We start from the raw sequence: 20166 nt of genomic DNA, 5'->3' as shown, positions 1-20166 counted from the left end.
AACTCTTCTTCTTTTTTTTCTTCTTCTTCTTCTTCTTCTTCTTCTTCTGTTTCTTCCTTTAAAGGACTATCACGAGCAGGATCCTAGAGATTTTATTTTAAAACAAATAATTTTTGATGTTTGTTTTTATTTTTATTATTTTTAACTAACCTGTCAGTCTGATTCCGGTTTCATGGATTTTTTTTTTTTTAATTGCATTTTTATTAAGTTTGATTATTTTCTGTTACTTTTATGTTTTGATCTTGTCCTCCTCAAATTTATTAAATTTTGATTAGTGTAATGATAATACTTATTATTATTATTATTAGTAGTAGTAGTAGTAGTAGTAGTAGTAGTAGTAGTAGTAGTAGTAGTACTGTTGTTGTTGTTGTTGTTGTTGTGCAAAAGCCATGTAACTAGTAACATGTAACACTATTACACTGTAACACTGTAACAAGTGAAATTAATAAAGAATATCTTGTTTCATTTATATCTATTTCTAACTCTATGTTAAGTGTTACCCTAATCAGAAAACCTGTGGTCCGAATAGTTTTAGTCTCAATGAGATAGTTTCTTATTTTTGATTTATTTTCTGATACAAAACTGTCAGTTTTGTAAAGACAACATTCAGATTGAGACCTGACGTTGAAACGATTTTGTTTTGAAAGTCCAAACCGGAAGCAGCAGTTGCATGTTGTCGCTGTCTAGCCGAAGGCCCTCTCACTCGCAGATCTCTTATTGACCATTCACAGAGAGAAGGTGAATCCAGCGTCTGGTGGATTCACTGTCTGCCTGTCTGCTGCAACCTGATCGACCAGCATCACACCACCACCGCCCATAGAGAGAAAAAGTACAGGAAATGAACGGAGCTGTCAGAGGAGCAGGAGTCGAGTATTTCCGCTGAGCCTGTCGGGTTTAAGTGTTCAGAGCGGTGGTCGTGATTTTGGATGGAAGCGTATTGTATAACGTTATCACTTAGACTTCTTTGACGCTGTAGAAGTTAGCAGCTCTATTACTCTGTAGATTCTCGATACATCTTGGATTTCTTTGAATTTGTCCTCAACACATCCGAAACATGTCAACCTCAGTCGATAAAGACGCGTGCAGAGAGGCTTATAACCAAGTCAGAGACGATAATACGGACATTAACTGGTGAGTGTGGGAACGTGGTTACTGGTCCATACTCCCTTCATTAATGTGAATAGTATATGTTGTCTAGTTTTAAGGATAATTAAATGATTCTTACTTGACATGCTAGCATGCATCATTGTCTGAACAGTAAAATATTTACATCGGCGTTCAATGAATTCTTGAAATGATCTGTGTTTCCATGAAATCTTACTTACAACTGTAATTCATACATCCCGTTAACGCCCACTGCGCTGTCTCTGCGACGAAGAATGAGGCGAGGATGATAAATTTACCCTGTGTAAAAGTTCACATTTAAGTCAAATCATCACAGTTACGATAAATTAATGCAAGCCGAACGGAAGATATACCGTTAGAGAAACAGAAAATGTACAAATTTATATTTTTTGCCCATTGAGTATTCGTAATAAGCTGGGTTGCTTTGAAATTGCCTGTATTTTTAAGGCAATTCGTCCATCTCCCTCTGAATAGGCGCCGTGTTGGCACATCAGGGGTTTACCCACCGCTGAGACCTCTGTGAATTGTCTAACACTGAAAACATGAAACCCTGACTCCTGAGGAGCATGTTTGATCATTTTGTCTGACGTTCATGCAGCTCACGGTGCCCTCTTTGAGCAGATCTGTTCACGGTGTGTTCAGCGGTCACACACCACACGATTATCAGGCCCAGCGGGGCAGAAGTAATTTCCTTTGTCCTGTATTCATAGAGGAGAACGTTACAGTAGTGACACTTCCACATGGCTGACACACGGCTCACACCTTGCATGGGCGTCTTTGGCATTTGGTGGCCTGCTTCGTTTTGTGAAATGGGTCTGATGTGCACACAATGGCGTTGTTATGATCAACAGATCGTGAGGCTGAATAATGCATGCAGTGACAATAACTACACGGTTTATCTGCATTCTCCAGGGCTGCGTTCAAATATGATGGCCATCTAATCGTGCCTGCAGGACAAGGGACTGACTATGAGGAATTCAAGCAGATGTGCACAGGTAAACAGCACTACGTGTCTTTTATCAAATCATTGTGGTGTGCAGATGAGACTTGTGTAAAGCTGCTGACTGGTCTACATTATGTGGCATGTGTGTGGCCTGTAATAGCCGATATACCACACAGCTTGTCTTGGCAGGACTCTAATCTTTTAAGACTCTGTCACCCGTTGGCCTTAGGCCCTGTAACTATACTCTCAAAGCACTTAACACTGTATGCATTGCATTGCATTGCACAACCTGTTCCACAATATCCTGAACCTCCATAGTACCAGCCGATGCATTAAGGGTCAATCTTTACACATCAGTGCAACTTTTGTCTCTGAACAGTCTGCTGAAAACTCGTGATGTTGCTTAGAATCAGTTGGCCTTTGTGTAGTTTTTTTCACCTGTCCCGTCTTGGAATAAGAAAAGCTTTTACTGAGGCAAAAGAAAACAATCAGAAATGAAAAAAATAATGTTCTAGCAATGATTGTAAGGTAATTGTTCAAGGTTTGGTGCTGTGTGATGCAAGTTCCCCCCAAAGTCTGTGTCCTCAGGAGTAAAGCATCAGCTCAGATGTTGGGTGTGGCTGTTTCTGACGCCTTCTCTTCAAACTCTGCTGCCTCAGGGCCTTTGCTCCTTTCTCTTCTTCCTGATGTTATCGAGTGCACATTCCTGTGAAATGTTGAAATTACACATTTATCACCCTGCTTTACGACACCTCAGCTGGTGGGTCTGTCATTGGTTCCTGCTCAGGGATGACACATCAGACATCATCCTGTCTGCAGGCTTGTTTTCCTTATTTAGCAGTGAAGTTGTAACTGTGAGTGTAGGAGGAGCTGCTGCTCACTGATAGTCTTGTGAGGCTTGAGAAGGAGAAGGAGGAGGGCTTGTTTTAAGAGGTGATTTTTAACTAAACTAGGAAGTGAAATCATTGATTCTGCTGTGTCTAACCTACATCAATACAAGGAAACTGTTCATTACTTTTTTAAAATATGAAAAAAATCTGCTGACAAAATAACAATAGTTTTTCAAATGTGATCACTGAAGGTCAACAATATGTTTTCTAAGGAAATACTATTTTGATGCTGTGCTTATCAGGCTTCCTGCAGAGCAGCTGTGTCAAATAACTTAGTTTTATTTCATGGAGGTGGCTTTAATTATAGTATACTTCTCTGGTTTTTGAGAGCCAATCAGCTTTGAGGATCTCTTAAATGGTCAGTCTGAGTTTGTATCAGTAACAAAGTATTTCAAAAGCTTCTTTTTTGTGAGTGTGCATCAGGACAAAACATGAATTTTTTGTTTTACAAACCAAAAACACTTTGTTGTGACCTACAGCCTAACTTCATGCCTTCATAGTGTTCAGTTGTCAGTGGTAAAAAGGAGGGATGCACCAATTTAATCCTGATATCAGTCCGATGAGATATTTTGTGCTTGTTTTATCAATGACTCTGATGACAAATTTCAATATGTGCAAGTTTTTTTTTTATCTTCACCTATCCACTACTGAGATCTACAGTTAAACTGTAACTCCTGTTAGTGCTGGAGATTTACACACCAACATATTTACACATTTATAATCCCAGAAAATAATAACACAGGTAGTTCAAATATGATTTTATTTCATTTTAGTTTGCAAAGTTTGAAAAGCCTAGAGTTGCTGGAACACTATTCACAGTCTTAACCTCATATTAAGGAACAGAGAATGTTAGTGATGGATTTGGATAATCAGCTCCTGCTAAGAATCAATTAGAAATGTTTCAATCCATCAACATCATAAGCCTTCATGCGAAACCCTTGTCAATTACGTTATGCCAGAGCATCTGACCCTTACGGTGATGTCACATGACGTGCTACTGATCAGTCACACTGGTCAGTAGTGGTGGGAGCATTGGGAGTATCAGGATTTTTTTTGTTGCAGATGTAAAATAGTGATTCTTTGTAAAAATAAAAAAATAATTTTTTTTTTTTTTTTTCAAATTTAAGTCCTTAATTTTAGTCTTTGTTGACAAGCTGGGCTGGAAAAGTTGAGATGTCAGATCCCCTGTATAAATCCTAAAAACTGACACATGTCATGTACATTTTTGGGGAAAATATGGGTCCAGATATAGTCTGTGGACATCATCATCATCATCATAATTCAACTTTATCACTTGGTCTGGTGTTCAAAAAGTGAACAAAAAAAACAGCAAAAATTGGAAATATCAAAGAATCGCAATTTAGATTGAATGGCACCCCAAAAATTGTTAAGGAATCGAATTGGGAGAAAAGCAAACACTGTGAACGCGGATACGTTGAGTTTACTGGTTACCTTAAAAAAACTTAATAATGAAATAAGTTAATTTAACTCAATATCTTAAGTGGTAACAATTATTATGAAAAATCATTCAACAGAATGTCTTTAATCAACTAAACCTGATGCTTATTTGTTACAAATTAAAATATTAAGTAGTGTTAAAAATGTTGCATATCATTGTTAAACATTATAAGTTGACCTTACTCAAAACTGAAAGATGTGATATCAATAAATTTGCCTTATGAATGAAGTTAGTGTAATAATAAAATATTGAATCAGATCTGAACAACTAAATTAAATAACATTTTAAAGTACAGCAGGGTCTCATATCCACAGCGTTCCCTCCTCACTCATGGTTACAAACACCGTCACAACAAAAATCAGCTCTAATTTCACAACTTTGGTAACTGTGAGTGAGGAAGGAAGGCAGTAGATATGAGACCCTGCTGTACATGGAAATATTACTCTTCAGGGGGCACAGGTTGTCTGAGCCCCACAGCACTGACTGGTGGTCTGTGCTCCATGGCACGGGGTCTTGTACCTACTGACTTTTGCAGTGTGTGCCTAATGGTTAATATGTTTATAAATGGAATTTTGGCTGGACTATCATGCTATTTTAGACGATTTTAAAATCAAGTGTAGAAAATATATTTATTTATTTGTGACACAGTCAGTCCACACCACGCAGAGCACAGACAGCTGATCGATGCCAAAAGGAGCACAGACGCACAGACAAACAGTCCGCATAATGTGGAGCACAGAGAACCTTTCAGCAGGGTCTCATATCAACTGCATCCCCTCCTCACTCACGGTTACAAAACGCAGTCACAAAAGTTAAATCCACTCAGAAATCATCATTTTCAACCCTGAAAACTCAGACATTTTAGTCATTTTAAGTATTCATAGCTTCATACAATGAATAATTTGAACTTTGGAGTTTACAGTGTATCGTCCCAGCCCTACTGGTCAGTCAGCAGCAGAATTTTCAAGACAATGGCAGAGAGATGGAAATGATTGGAAAGCTTGGCTTCACTTTACCAAACAGGATGCTAACAGCGCAATTTGTGAAACGCTGTAACATGCAAGGGTGGCAACACCACCAAACACTTAACACACAGCGTTAAATACCAAGAATGTCATGATATATATCAATTTTATTCTTGGATCGGATTAAACCAGATTTGATATCAGTGCTTAAAAAGTTGGGTCCCCTAGGTAAAATAACCCAGCAGCTCCAGATGACGGCTCCCAGATTTCTTTAACACTGTGGTTCAGATAGCAAAGACCCTGTATCCTGATGAACTGACTTCATGTCTCTGAACACACTCACTCCTCTGGGTTATGTAGGAGTAAAAGGACTCAGGGAAGGTGAATACAAATCAGAGTGTGTGGTGATCAATCCACAGACTTTTAATCAGCCACACTGACTCTGAAACAGCTGATCAAAATGATTGATGAGGATGCTGCAGATCTGAATGCTATAAACACACAGCTCTTTACACCTGCTGCTAGAGGCAGAGAGACCTGAAGACAGGCAGAAAGCTTTGATCCCAACAACGATCCTTTCTGGTGTGTTTGGAGGTGTGTGTTGATGATGTTATTTGTGTGATTCAGTGGAGGGAACGCAGTCATCATGAGTCATGCTTCAGGTGTCTGCAGGGTTTAATGAACTGAAGGAGAAGCGTTTTAATCAGGTGGAAATGTTAACATTAGGAGCTGATTGCAGATTGTCAGCACGTTTGAACATATGAGTGAAAATCTTGTTCTTATGAAGAAAAATCAGCTTGAATTCACCAACAAACTGGCATCACTCTCCCCCTGCTTCACTGTAAGCAAAGTGTGAAAACAACTTTGGATTCAGTTGACTTGTTGACGCCGCTCCTGAACAGTCCCTCCTGACTGCACTCACAGGGGACAGCTCTGGTTTCATCCTGTCACAGAGGGACCAAGCATTTTCTGAGTGAGTGAATACAGGAAGATACACAGTCACCCTCCAACCTTAGCGTGCAAAAGTGAAGTCAAGTTATGCAGAACAACGTCTCTCCCATCGAGTCTTTCTGCTGTCTCATCATTGTGGGAGTTTCAGTGCAGTTTTCTCTGCAGGGCTGAGGGTCGGCTGCAGAGTCAGCACGGCGTCAAGAACAGACAAACCAGGAAGAATCTGGCAGAGGGAGGAAGTGTGGGGGTGAGAGGGAGCTGCAGGTCGGGGTGAGGGCTGTGTTTGTTCCTCTCTGGCATCTCAAACACTGACAGGGACAGTGAAGACAAAGAGATTCACCTTGACTTTCACTGAATAACTAAGACGTGGAAAATATTGACATCCTTTACGGCTGCACTGATAAGACTGTCAGAGGCTGCTACTGCTGATGTGCGGCTGCTCTGGTCTGAGAGCAGTGTGTCCTTATCAGCTGCTTTAAAAGGTGCATAAAGATTATGGGCTTTACTGTAAAAATCCGCAGAGCAGCTCTGAACTTTGACTCATGTGAGGAGGACTTAGTTTTAAATAAGACTGGAAATAACATTGATGCTTCGTCATGACAAAGACATGATCAGAATAATTTTGTCTCATATTTTAAAACCCACAGGCTTGATGTTAACAGTTGATTAGATGTGTTAAGAGGCGACAGAAGGCGACTTTTCCCATCTGTGTCAAAGAGCTGAACATAGATTAATACTAGAAATGTCTCAAAGTGAAAGGTTGTTTCTGAAAACACCTACCACAGACTTTTTATGAATGTAGTATTACTTTTCTGTAGGATCTTTCTTGGCAGTACGCTTTTCTGTTTTGACGTTTGGTAAGCTGAAGTAAAGCTGATGATAAAAATGCAAATCCATTATTTCAGTCTTTGTAATTTGGGTTGGAAAAAAAAATTTACTGCTTACTCCCCTGAATAAATTCTACAAATGGATGTGTGTTCTTTGGGAAAATATGGCTGCTGATGTAGCCTGTAACTAGGGCTGGGGTAATATGCCTCCTTTCAGGATTCAATTCTATCCCGATTTTTGAGGTGCCGATTTGGTTTAAATTGCAATTCTTCTATATTTACGATTTTTTAGATTGTTTCTTAACACCAGACCATGTGAAAAAGTTAAATGATGATAATGTCTACAGACTGTATCAGGAGCCATATTTTCCCATAAAATGCACATCAGAGAAAAACATTTCACCCTCTGCTGGAGAAAAGTGGAAACTTTTTACCAATCCAGTTTATGATCAAAGACTGAAATGAAGAATTTGAATTAAAAAAAAAAACTTAGAATGGCAAAATCAGAAACATCAATGAGGTACAGTTTAAAATCAAATCAGCACCCCAAAAATCAGATATAAATTTATTCAGGAGAACAGCATGTCATCCAAGCCCTAGTAAAAAGTGTGAAGGTGTTTGCAAAGTAGACTAGTCTGCTCCATTATGGAAGTTTTTCAGAATCATTACAGTGTCCTGTTATTGTACTACATATTACAGTCCACATTTTGGCCAAATCCTTGTGTCCTCCTGGCATAGCAGAAAGTTTTGAAAACAGCCTTTGTTTGTAGTGTGTGGCTAAGGTTGGCAGAGCTAGCACCACCAGCCTTTGATTCTCCCTGGAGGTAACGTCTGCATGGGCAGGCCTGTGCTGGTTATGTGTTGCTTCGGATGAGCGGTTATATTTCAGTCTAAACTAGGGATGCTCTGATACTGATCTGTGGTTTGGGCTGGGTACTGTCAAGAACCTCAGGATTTGATTCTTTAGGTTGCGATGCGATTCAATACTGATACGATATCAATTCGATATTGATTTAAATGCTTCGATTATCGATTCTTATGCCACATGTGAGCATATGTGATATGTCACCTCACAAGCAATAAAACAACCCAAACGTACAATTTTAAAAGCTAAAGGATCTGGCTTTATGCTGCTGCTGCTGCTTTGGCTGCCATTTTTTTGTTGTTTGGTCTCTGGTGGCCCTCGTCCATACAACGCACATCACACGTACAGTCTCCCTCACTTGTCAAGAGATTCATCAGTTCAGAGGATTTGCTGAATCAATATTGAATTGGGCAAGGAAATGTTTTGATGCATCAACTCATCAATATTTTTACCCACCCCTATCTGTGGTATCGGTTCTCGGTGTATCAGTGCCCCTCAAGGCTTGATCAGTATCGGTGGGAAGAGATCCATGGTGTCGATCCGGGCAAATAGCTCTCTGTTCTGTTCTGTTTTTTTTTTTTGTTTTTTTTTTGTTTTTTTTTTGTTTTTGTTTTTTTTACCAGCACTCTTTGCTACCTGATTTGAAGTGTTGCTTCTGATGCATTTTCTTTGATTTTTGCTGCATTACCAGTCATCAGAGTATAAAAGTATTCATTTGAAAAGAACTTGTGTACATTCTGAAGAATTGTTTTGATGGTAAACATTGAAATATTTCATACTTTAAATAAATATTAACTTCAATGATTCCATATACTCATTTATTGCCTTTCCACAGTAGGGCATGCAGGTTGTTATTTAACAAAGGTATCGGATCAGTAGGTTGATACCAAAGCCCATGTATCGGTATCAGAACCAGATAAGTTGGATCGGTGCATCCCTTGTCTAAACTAAAACAACTTACATACTACTTACTCTCTTCCTACATCAAAATACTGACAAACCAGATTTCACTGTGACATACCATCTCTCATCTGTGTACAGATTAGATCTGGGCATCACAGCACCAGAGATTAGCCTTGGCTAGTGGTGGGTGGTGTTTTAAAACTAGAATTATGAGTTTGATAATGATTTAATTCAGCTTTTCAAATCCAAACTATTTTTGAAAAGAGATTATTTTGTTGTAAAAACACCTTTTCAGGATTGGTGTGTTTGTGGTGTCTGCTGCCAGCCTCAGGTGGAATCTAGAAGAACATAGCTTCAAATGTTGAGACCAGGGGTCGCTACTTGGTGACGACTCATAACAGTGACATGGAGGTCACAATGAAGAAACAAACTTAAGTGTTTCCAACAGCATTAATCAGCCAAAAATCTCAACATAAGAGCAAGGATAATAAAACATACGGATGTTGCTCAAGTGTACTGAAGTTTTCCTCCACCATTATGGGGTCATTGGAGGTTTTGAACTTGTAACTTTTTACTAAATCCTTTCTGTAAGTTAAATCTTGGATGTTGTTTTGTACTTCTGTGTCTGTGGTGAAAGCTTTATAGGGTGTGAAAGAGATCCCCAGGTGACTTCATCTCTGCTTCAGCCTGAGCAGCTCAGATGTCTGTGAAACCCTGCGTTAAAAGTGGGACATTGGGATTCAAAGATGTGGGTGTTTCCCCTCTGCATTGTTTCCAGAGTCAGGATCACTCTCCCTCTGCTGCGTCAACTCTGTCGGCCTGTTTTCTTAAACCTGATAGTTTTGCATGAGGAAAACAAACAGTATAAAGTAAATCAAAGATCCAGTGAGTGTGAGTTGTGTCTGTGGAGAGGGGTCCTGAGTTTAAAGTTGGGGTAGTGACCTCCAGCTTGGGCGTAAACTTAACTCCATTGTAACATCCAGAGTCTTCTCTCAGCAGCTTTTTTTTGGCTGGATTTTGGTCAGTGGTGCATTGCAGTGCTGTTAATGCAGGAGAACTGACTCTTGGACAGCGTGTTGATGCATTCAGGAGCTTTCACTGATCACCAGATGATGTTTTTAAATGACACATCTCAGAAACATCCTGAGTGTCAGTGATCTCTCTGTCAGCGCTCGAATGCTCTTTGGGGAGAAGTGCCCTGCAGCTCATCTTCAGAGTAAAAAGAGTGTCTGTCAGTCACACAGAAGCAGGAACATCTGGAAGACAAAGAAGAACAATCTGCTCATGTTATTGTTACATAATGACACGTTCAGCCTGCAGACAGAGCAGACACCACAGCAGGACTGGATCAGTAAAACAGAGTGAGGGAAAGAGGTGCCAAACTTCATCACTTTGATGAGTCACTGTGTCTTAACTTCATGAGTGAATCCAAATAAAACCTCTCACACGTCTGCCTGAAATATCTTGAATTCATCTCTAAAAATAAGAGCAATGCAAACTCGTTTGGTTCTTCCTCTGCAGTTATCTTCAGCGCCTTGGTGCTTTAAATTGCTGATACCCACAAATCATAATGATGTTTAATGAGAGGCGGATCACGTGGTTAAACTTCTGTTTCTATGAGCTGTTTCAACATGTAACCTTATCTGGAAGCGGCTTCCTCATCAGTCAGTATGTAACATGTAATTATGTCTTCTCTGCCTGCAGATATGACGGCTGTTACATCATGTTCAGATGAGAGCTGGGGCACAAAGAGGCCTGATTAGATTTATTATTCATTTAGATTCATTTGTGAGCAGAAAGTGTTCACCACTGGTTATTTTTTATTAGATTATGTCATGTCTCTCTTTAAATCTGATGGATTGTTCCTGCTCTTTTGAAAGACTTGCAGCAGGTCCTCAGTCTGCTGTCCTGAGCCAGAGGAGATTATAGATCTTCTTCACACAGAATCTGCGTTATTTTAGTCAGTTTTGTGAACTCTTGTTCTTGTCCAAGAATTAAACACAAAAAAAATAAGTCTTAAGTGTCAAGTGACTTAAGCTTAAATCCTCCGCATGCATGAAGATGTACAATAATAGTACAATGCCTAGAAGTGGAAAAGTTACTGAAGCAAATATAATGAAAAATGTGAAATTGTGAAGTAGCAACATCAAATTCAAAACATGAAGCCTATTCAAAAGCACTTAAAAACTACAGTTCAGTGTCCACTTAAGGCTGTCTGCTGTCTGGGAACCACCAACACATGAAAATAAATAAATCAACTTGTTAACAGTCTGGTTTAAAGCACAGTTTTGATCAGAGCTCATTTCTCTACTGGAACACCTTGTGCTGGGTGGATTTTTTTTATAACTTGTTTATTATTTAATGTTATAAAACTTGTAAAACTTAAAGTGATACTGCGGGATGGAACAAGTTGGGTCCTATCACAAGGTTTAGGGCAGAAATTACCCCTACAGCAGTGATTTTGTGCAGCAGAAGCTCAGGGCGCTCGCACCAAACACCCCCTCCCTGCTCCTCTGCCGGTTTCCTCTGCACTCAGACGGGGCCATATTTTACTTGACCAAAAACACAAATAAACGGACTCCCACCGAACAAATATGATATCAGTCTGCATTCACGCTTTATTTAGAGAATTTTCAGTGCGTTACTTTCACACAAAAACACCACTAAATAAGGCTCTAGTTCTTATCGTGTCTCTTCGTCCTGGCAGACTACCTGCGTTTGTTTATATCTGTCACCCCGCGGTCATGGACTGATACACTAAGCGGCGAGTGCCTCGTACCCAGCTGTGGCTCTGCAGCGGAGGTAGCGCCGTTTTACGACATGACGAGAACTAGAGCCTTATTTAGCTGTGTTCTTGTGTGAAAGTAACGCACTGAAAATTCTCTAAATAAAGTGTGAATGCAGACCGATATCAGATTTTTATGGTGGGAGTCCGTTTATTTGTGATTTTGGTCAAATAAAAATTGGCCCCGTCTGAGTGCAGAGGAAACCGGATGACGAGCAGGGAGGGGGTGTTTGGTGCGAGCGCTCTGGGCTTCTGCTGCACAAAAACACTGCTGTAGGGGTAATTTCTGCCCTAAACCTTGTGATAGGACCCAACTTGTTCCATCCCGGAGTATCACTTAAATGGCATGACTGGTTTGACTGACCCCATCGGCCCACCTCCTAACCTCATCCTAACGCAAACAAAGCCAGTTCCAATACAGCCCCTGTCATCAATGACCTTTTAGACTCCTCATAAAAAACTAAAGGGTGACGTCACAAAAATTACATCCATAATCTGTGGGAACTACACACACTGTTCTTTTATCATGAAGGTTAAAAGTGAACTTATCAGGAAAAAAAACTTTTTTTAGATCCCTCTGTTTTTTAGACCCTTCTCGGTCTCTAATCAGCACACCCTTTAGAGATCTGTTAATGTAGACGTCTCATCTCTGCTGTTATTCAGTCAATGCTTCGAGTCATTTAGCAAGCATTAGCTAATACTTGCAAATACAAGAGCGGTAGAGGGAAGGCAAAAAAAAAAACAGATAATATCTGCAGACACTGCAGGCAGCCTGGTCAGTGTGAATGAAAACTTGTAAATGAAAGAATGATATGAAATCTAAAACAGCTGGTGTTGGGTTTTTGATATAAAATGTTTTATTGTAATGCAGTGAATAATACAGTTTGTTATTGCTCCTGACAGAAATAATTCATGTTGTGAAATAAGTTGTAAAAACTTGATACATTTCCTGTGTTATTCATCAATGGAAAAAAAAACTACCCAAATCATGTTATTGGCTGAGATAACCATCTTTATTTGACAACAACATTAAAGTGAAATTGGCATTTTACAGCAGAGGTAAAAATGATGTCCCAAGTGCTGTGAAACAGTTGAATAATTTTTTGACACAGCTTTTTTCCAAACATCCATGTGTAATTTTGGATGCTCGTATTATTTTCCTTTGCACACTGAAACAAATTGATTTCACACAAAAAAAAAAAAAAACTCTCAAGGAGTCATGGGAGGGCTAATCGTTTTGACCTCCTATTTATTTGTCAGCATCAAATCTGTTCTTTAATTAACGTCATTGGTCGTGGAAGGACAGATATCAGCTGACCACTCTCTGCTCTCCACATCTCCTTATATCTGGATAATTACAAATAAACACAGACATAACCATGAATATAAAGTTTAAAAAAGGAGAAAAAGTTTGAGCTAAAAGTTACCCATTCTATGTAATTATAATTATTTTATCTAAAAGAGTGATGTCCCTGTTCACACCTGGGCAGCGACTGTTTGTGTGGTTCAGTCATTTTTACTGCGAGCAGATCACCTGAGATCCACCAGCCGGGTGTCAGCGAGCTCTGTGACACACAACTACAGGCCTCACACAACATTAGACTCATTTAGTCTGTTGACCTGAATATTTTCTCACTCACACACACACACACACACACACACACACACACACACTCACACACACCCTCAGACTCACACGAACACACAGAAGGACTCTAACAAAGCAGTCCAACAACAAAAGCAGAACAATGAATTAATCTGTGCTACATCAGCACTTTTTAATCCTCTCAGAGGGCGGGTACGTAAACACGTGTACTCCTGGAACACTTAATGAGGCTGGGCCGTGGTTACAGTTTATTCTTTATTTAGGATATTGGTTTTATACACTTTGTTCATTCCACTCAATGGTCTGAACTTTGACTGAAGCTAAAGATGGTTTGAAGTGAACTTCTCCTGAGAATTGAAAACTGGCCTTACGCTTTCTTCATACTCTTCTTATTTTAGATTTAAATACTCTTAAAACCTCTGAATATCCCCAGAATAAACCAGCTTAGTAATGAAGATTGGTTCTACTTTATGCTGTGAGGAGGAGCTGTGAGCTGAGCTGCTGCTAGCTTTAGCTCAGCTCATTTCTCTGATGAAGTTAACATCTGATGACTATTAGATAGTCTGAATATACAGCTCCTGAGCTGCTGTGACTGAATCCTCAACAAGCTGTATCTGTCAATATCCTTTTCTTCTTTAGTCATCAAATTCATCTTTATAATCAATTTAATTGTTTTGACCATAGACTGTAATTAATATGGACCAAGCAACAACCTCCAGTCTAAGAATATGAGTCAATGCTGAAGTACTAAAAGCTGCTGTTTCTCGAGTGTTCGCTTGAGGCTGGCTCCAGAAGTACAGGAAGTCACATACATACCAAGCCAAAAAAAGCTGTTTTCAAAGCAGAAATTAACCTTTTTACAGACTGGTTCAAAAAACGTCTCCTGTCTGAGTCGCTGATTTTACTGTCAGCACACGCTGTACAGGGGGTGAATTTTTTTCTAACTTGGCCGTTCAGAGGAAATTAAGATCACAAGTTCGCCCAATCAAAGGCACAGCTCAGGTCACATGACTGACAGGCGCCCTACAGCTGTACACCAAGCCCTTGCCACTACCAATATGACGGCTATATCACACATCACCGATGTGCTTCATTTTCCGTTTCAGGAACTGACAGGTGACGTCGGGGGGACTACGTCCATGTTTTATACAGTCTAGGATACGGACGTAATCTCTGTGACATCACCCATTTGTTTCTGATGCTGAGTTTTGAAGCTCTTCATCAACAGGGGCCATTTGAAGTTATGCATTCAGGATGAGGTAAAGACGCAGGTCTTTAAACTCTTCATAGAGAGATACAGGGTGCCCACCTGCCAGTCAAGCCCACCACGCCATATATGGGAAAAACTTGTACATTTTATAACTTTAATGACGAGTTATGAATAGGGATGGGTACCGAATTAGGTACTTTTATAGGTACCGACTGAATTCTGTCAAAAGTACCGGGTATCGATTCATGTAAAACTAAAAGGTACCATGTTTAGGTATCTAAATGCATCCTTGTGACTGTGAGGGTGTGGAAGAGTAGGTGATTTTCCATGCTGGACATGAACAAAGCATTGCAAGGTTATACATTGAAGAATATGTAGATTTGAATTTTTTTAAATTTCATACTAAACAAATTGATATTTTTTACCACATGAACACAAAAAAGTACCAAAACTTGGTACCGTTGATTACCGGTACCGAGGTACCGGGCATCGGTACTGTATCGTTTCAGATGTGAAAGTTACCCATCCCTGGTTATGAAGAAATTCACTTCTGGTTCAGTGTGAGCTGATAGAGAAATGAGATGTTCAGACTTTTTTGAACCAGGCTGTAACAACCCTTTTTTATAAACTGGTGTATTTAGTTTTCTAATGACGCTCACTGAACTCCGGTTTTTAACACTTTGACATCAACTTTTCAGACTCAAGGTTTAGGTTTGATCTACACCAGTGTAAAAAACAAAGCAGGTCAAGACAGGTTCAGGGACAGCTCTCAACTCAGAGCTTTCTCAGCCACAGTATAGTGTTCCTCAATGCCATTAACATGACCATATAATAATAAAAACGATTAAGACACTTTTTTTTTCATAACATTTCATAAAATGATAAATATATACAGTAAACAAACTCCATCAAAGGACTCTGTGTGTGTGTTTAATCCTATGGTGTTTTCTGGTTTATTTGGAAGTTCTTGCTTCCTTTATGTCTGGTTTAGGTTCACATGTGTACCGGTGCACTTTTTGTGTTTAACAGCATTAAAAATAACAAGTTGGAGTAGAAATAAGCTATGGCAGGAGCTCAGTCACTTCCTCACAGACTGAGGAAAACACTGTTTGTATCATGCAGGAAAGTCCATTAGGGACCCTTTGATAAAAGCCCGACTGATGGCTCATCTAAAAACATCTTTCACAGATTTAGATCGAAAATTGTTGAATACCCAGATATGGGGAGAAGTATGATAGACTTTTAGGCTGGGATAAAAACAAAGCTTTGGATCTAAATCATGAAGCAGACAGTGCTGAGAAGACATGCAGCAGTCAGAGTGCTCTCTGTGAACAGTGCATCGAATGTTTTTATATTAATACAGAGAGTAATGTGCCTTACTGCATGCATTCTAATAGCAGGTGTGAGGAAGTGTGAACATTTGATTACACGTCCCTGTGGTCTGTTAACTCAGTGTCTTCTCTCTGTGTCCTCAGATGATGTTCGCTTGTTCGGCTTCATCCGGATCACGACGGGAGACGCCATGAGCAAACGAGCAAAGTTCACCCTCATTACCTGGATCGGAGACAACGTCAGCGGGCTGAAGCGCGCAAAGATCAGCACAGACAAGGCAAAAGTGAAAGAGATCGTGCAGGTCAGAGACTGTGTGCAGAACATAGCAATTAAAGTCGTTAGTGTCATCATTAGCATTACATGAGGTGGAGCTGTAATGGGACCTCTGGGGAAAGGGGATGTTTACAGAGGCAGCGTGGTAACAAAACGCTGCTCGCACTAAGATAAGGTCTTTAGATAACAAACTCTTTCACCTCCAGATTAGATGGAGGGAAAAGATGTAAGAGCAAGAGCTTTTAAAATAAAAGCTCTTGCTCCTGGATAGTGTTATTTGGTGGGTGGAAAAGAAATCATCAATACTAATCTTTACAGTGTAGCGTGACTTCTGGTTTCACTTTGAGGTTTAGTTGTCCCTTAAAGTCAAATCATCAGCTAAAAAAGAACCAGCTACTCTCATTTCTTCTCTTTTAAAGCTGCATCATCATAACCAGAGCAACATAGGAGCGACAGCATGTGATACTGCAAACTCTTATGGTTTCAAATTGCCTTTTTATCATTCACTCTTTTAAGTGTAGAGAATTAAAAAGGTCTAAAAGATAAGCTTTCCCTAAATTAACTTATCAGCACATAAATAGTATAATATATAATGCCGATATGCCGATATATCGGAACCCCTTTTGGCCAATACTGATACCGATACCGATAATCACAAGTTTGTTTGTTATTTTCACTGTAAAGAAAGCTAAGTCTATCCTGTACTGGAATTTATATGTTACTCTAATTGTGACGGTCTTATTTGTTTAAGAAACACACATAAAACAAGACAAAAAACATTTGATTTTACCATAAATAAGAAATGTATTATTTTTTTCAAACTCAAGACATTCAGTATTGAAATACAGAAAAATAATTTCTTTAGATCACATGAACTTTAAATGTACAATGCATTTTTTAACATGACCAAGTTGCATTTGATTATTTTGGAGCTACTGTAACAACCTGGTGACAGACACAGAGCTCTGCAGTGCAAATAAATGAAGTGCTACATTTTATTTAAGGAGCTTATTTTTCAGATGGAAAATAATAATAATCCTAACTGAATAGCACCTTATCGGCTGTGCTTATCGGCAGAAATTTTCATATCTGCCGATACCGATACCGATAAGCGTGTTTTTAAGCTTTTATCTGCCGATACCGATATTGTGCCGATAATATCGTGCATCCCTACACAAAAATGCCTTTACTCCCTAACTAATGCTTAAAATAATGTGTGTTTTAAATGATATGTAAATAGTGGTACAGCCTGACACACACTGAAGTAGTTGGCTGGACTGTGATGCAGTACACTCTCGTTATCTTTTTTTTTTTTTTTGGTAAGGAACACTGCACTGTACCCAAAGAGGACCAGATAGTCAGAGTGTTTTTCTGAACAGAAAATTTGACTGACAAAACACTCTGTCCCTTTTTCCCTCTTCTTGTTTGTTTAATCACATCACAGTGATTGGAAACATCAAAAACAGCGTACTGAGAGTCCCCTGTCTGGTGTAAATTCTCAGTGAACGTCACTATTTGCACCGCAAGGCTTTACATGCTGAAGGATTGTTTTTCTATGCAAAATCATGCAAATAGAAGAGTGGAATATGAAATAATCTGCTACTAATGTGTTTACCCTTAAGCTCCACTTACAACTAGAGGTCGACCGATATGGGTTTTTTGGGGGCCGATGCCGATGCTTTCCAAATTTGGGCAGCCGATGCCGATTTGCATAGCCGAATTTTTCCAATTTGATATTCAGGCCGATTGTTAAATAAATATATATTATCACATTTTTGTGAAACGCAGCAATTTCTGAGCAACTAAAAGAAATCTATTACAACAAGTTGTGTCCAGTCCTCTGAACATTTATTCAGCTTTCAAAACAATGAAATATTTTGTCTGAGTAAACACACAATGTAACAAGCAGTAGTAAACATTCACACTCTTCTTAAAATGTCAAAAAAGAAATTTAAACTTATTAATATAATTTGAACAAAAGTATGTAATGTATCCAAGTGGTTCCACAAGTTTGAGGTGCTCATCTTTTTTGTGCCTGATCAAAAATTGCATAATTTTATACAACGGATCAAAAATCGGTTTTTTAAGAGAAAATACGGCCGATGGCCGATAGAGACAAATGTCCAAATATCGGCCGGCCGATATATCGGTCTACCCCTACTTACAACCAAAAACTTCATACGGTACCCTCGAGATGCTCAGTCTCCTTCACGTGGCAGGACTGCAGATCAAAACAAACCCATACCCGACTTTTTTCTGCCAACCTTCAGTTTCGTGTCAGGTGTCAAATTTGCTGATGCGCCATAAAAGCATTTTCTCTTTATTTACTTTTTTATGAGTCAAACAATGACGACTCTGCTCTTGATGTAAAGTTAGAAAAATTAAAATGAGCTAGAACTAAAGAAAAAGTAATTTAATACAACTCAAAATTTGATTGGTTTGTTTCTGTTATTCAACATTTTGTTACTTTTTTTTGTTTTCATCTTATTACACTAAATATGAGCCACATTTACCTAACAAGTCCAGAAAAATGTCAAATTTAAGAAATGAAAAGACAGAAAGGACGCCTGTTTTGATTGTAAGGAGTTGAAAATATCTACCAATGGAGTAAGAAAAAGTTCCTGTCAAGTTTCTTATGATAAGAATAAAGTCTGAATACACAAAACTTACATGTTGTCTGTAATATCTAATATTAAGCCATAATTCTGGACTTTTCAGGTTACTGTGGCTCTTAAGAAGTTTAATAAGAAATGTTCTGTCTCTAAAATAAGATATAAACATGATTAGAGTTCAGTGTTTGCAGTGTCTGGTTAGTATTTCGCTGTTTCTCATCTTGTGTGTTTTGTCTCAGAATTTTGCCAAGGAGTTCACGTTCACCGACCACAAAGAGCTGGACGAAGACAACATCCGTGACGAGCTGAAGAAGGCAGGAGGAGCCAACTACGACGCTCAGACGGAGTAGAGGAGCGCTTCGGTCCACTGGAAGGGCTGGGGTTGGGGGGAGGGGTCTGGGTGGGTGGGTGGGGTAGATTGAGTGGGGGTGGTGGTGTTGGGGCAGGGCTGCTACCTCTGAGGGAGAGGATGAGGTAGGAGGAAGAAAGGAAAGGAGTGGTAGGGGAAGAAACAAACTAAGCACACTCATTTTACTGTCAAAGCGAGCGCCAGAGACGAGAGCTGAGGGCGAACTTTTGGTCATTTGCAAGAACGCAGGAACCCTCTGATCCCTGAGTTTAAGAGCTTCTCAGCACACACGGAAACCAGCCTCAGAGTTAGCGGACAGACATAAACAGATCAGTTACTGAGGAAGGAGCACTCATTCACCAGTTTAAACCAGGCCTGTGAGTTAGTTTAATGACACATAATTATCCACAAACACATTTCATGTGTTTGCAGTGCAAATTTACCAGCCAGCTAGCATAGCTTAGCATATGAAGCGCATGTTCCCAGTCCAGTTCTTTTCTAACCTCCCACAATTTTTTAACTTGTTTATTTGTGAGTGTGAAACAACCATCAGATACTCCAGGAATAAATCATAAAAAACATGATTGACATGTTTTTATAACCTATGTCCCAAAATCCAAAAGAAGATTCAACCAAAACTTTGTACTTCAATTCTAAAAAAAACATTTGTGATTTGTTTTGCACAGATGTTTTACCATTAGAATAACAAATCATCTTAATATATGAAAAAAATAATGGTTAATGATAAAGCAGCGTCCTCTGTGTTCATTCTCCAGACCTCTCTGAACATAATTCTTAATAGCATAGCTGCCTGGGGTTAAACCGTCCCCTCTGTGGAGGGAAGCTGACTCACAGGATGGCTCCCCTACAGAACAGCAGCCCAGATGTCACAAAGATGATATAAATAACCGCTCCCAGCTCTCTCTTCAGCAAATAATACATGCAACATAATGTATTGGTTAATAAGATTTGAGATTAATTTACTGGAGTGGAAATATTTATGGATCCTCAACAAAATCAATAATTAACATTTGAAGTGGGCAGGTCAAACCAGATATCACACTACATCTG

General features: G+C 39.3%; 1 protein-coding gene across 1 annotated transcript; it reads left to right on the top strand.

Annotated features, from left to right (window-relative positions):
• Window positions 1-701: 701 nt before the first annotated feature.
• On the top strand, window positions 702-19132 carry cotl1 (coactosin-like F-actin binding protein 1). The gene is made up of 4 exons (XM_074678053.1): window positions 702-1131; window positions 2038-2120; window positions 16005-16162; window positions 18986-19132. Exons 1-4 carry the CDS (start codon window positions 1055-1057, stop codon window positions 19094-19096), a joined length of 429 nt encoding a protein of 142 aa, XP_074534154.1. The 5' UTR covers window positions 702-1054; the 3' UTR covers window positions 19097-19132.
• Window positions 19133-20166: the final 1034 nt, after the last annotated feature.

Source organism: Halichoeres trimaculatus, unplaced genomic scaffold (genome assembly GCF_033239565.1).
Source record: "Halichoeres trimaculatus isolate MK-OKI-2021-1 unplaced genomic scaffold, fHalTri1.1 fHalTri1_scaffold_10, whole genome shotgun sequence".
NCBI classification, from domain to species: Eukaryota; Metazoa; Chordata; class Actinopteri; order Labriformes; family Labridae; genus Halichoeres; species Halichoeres trimaculatus.
This window is presented reverse-complemented; position numbering and strand designations above follow the sequence as displayed.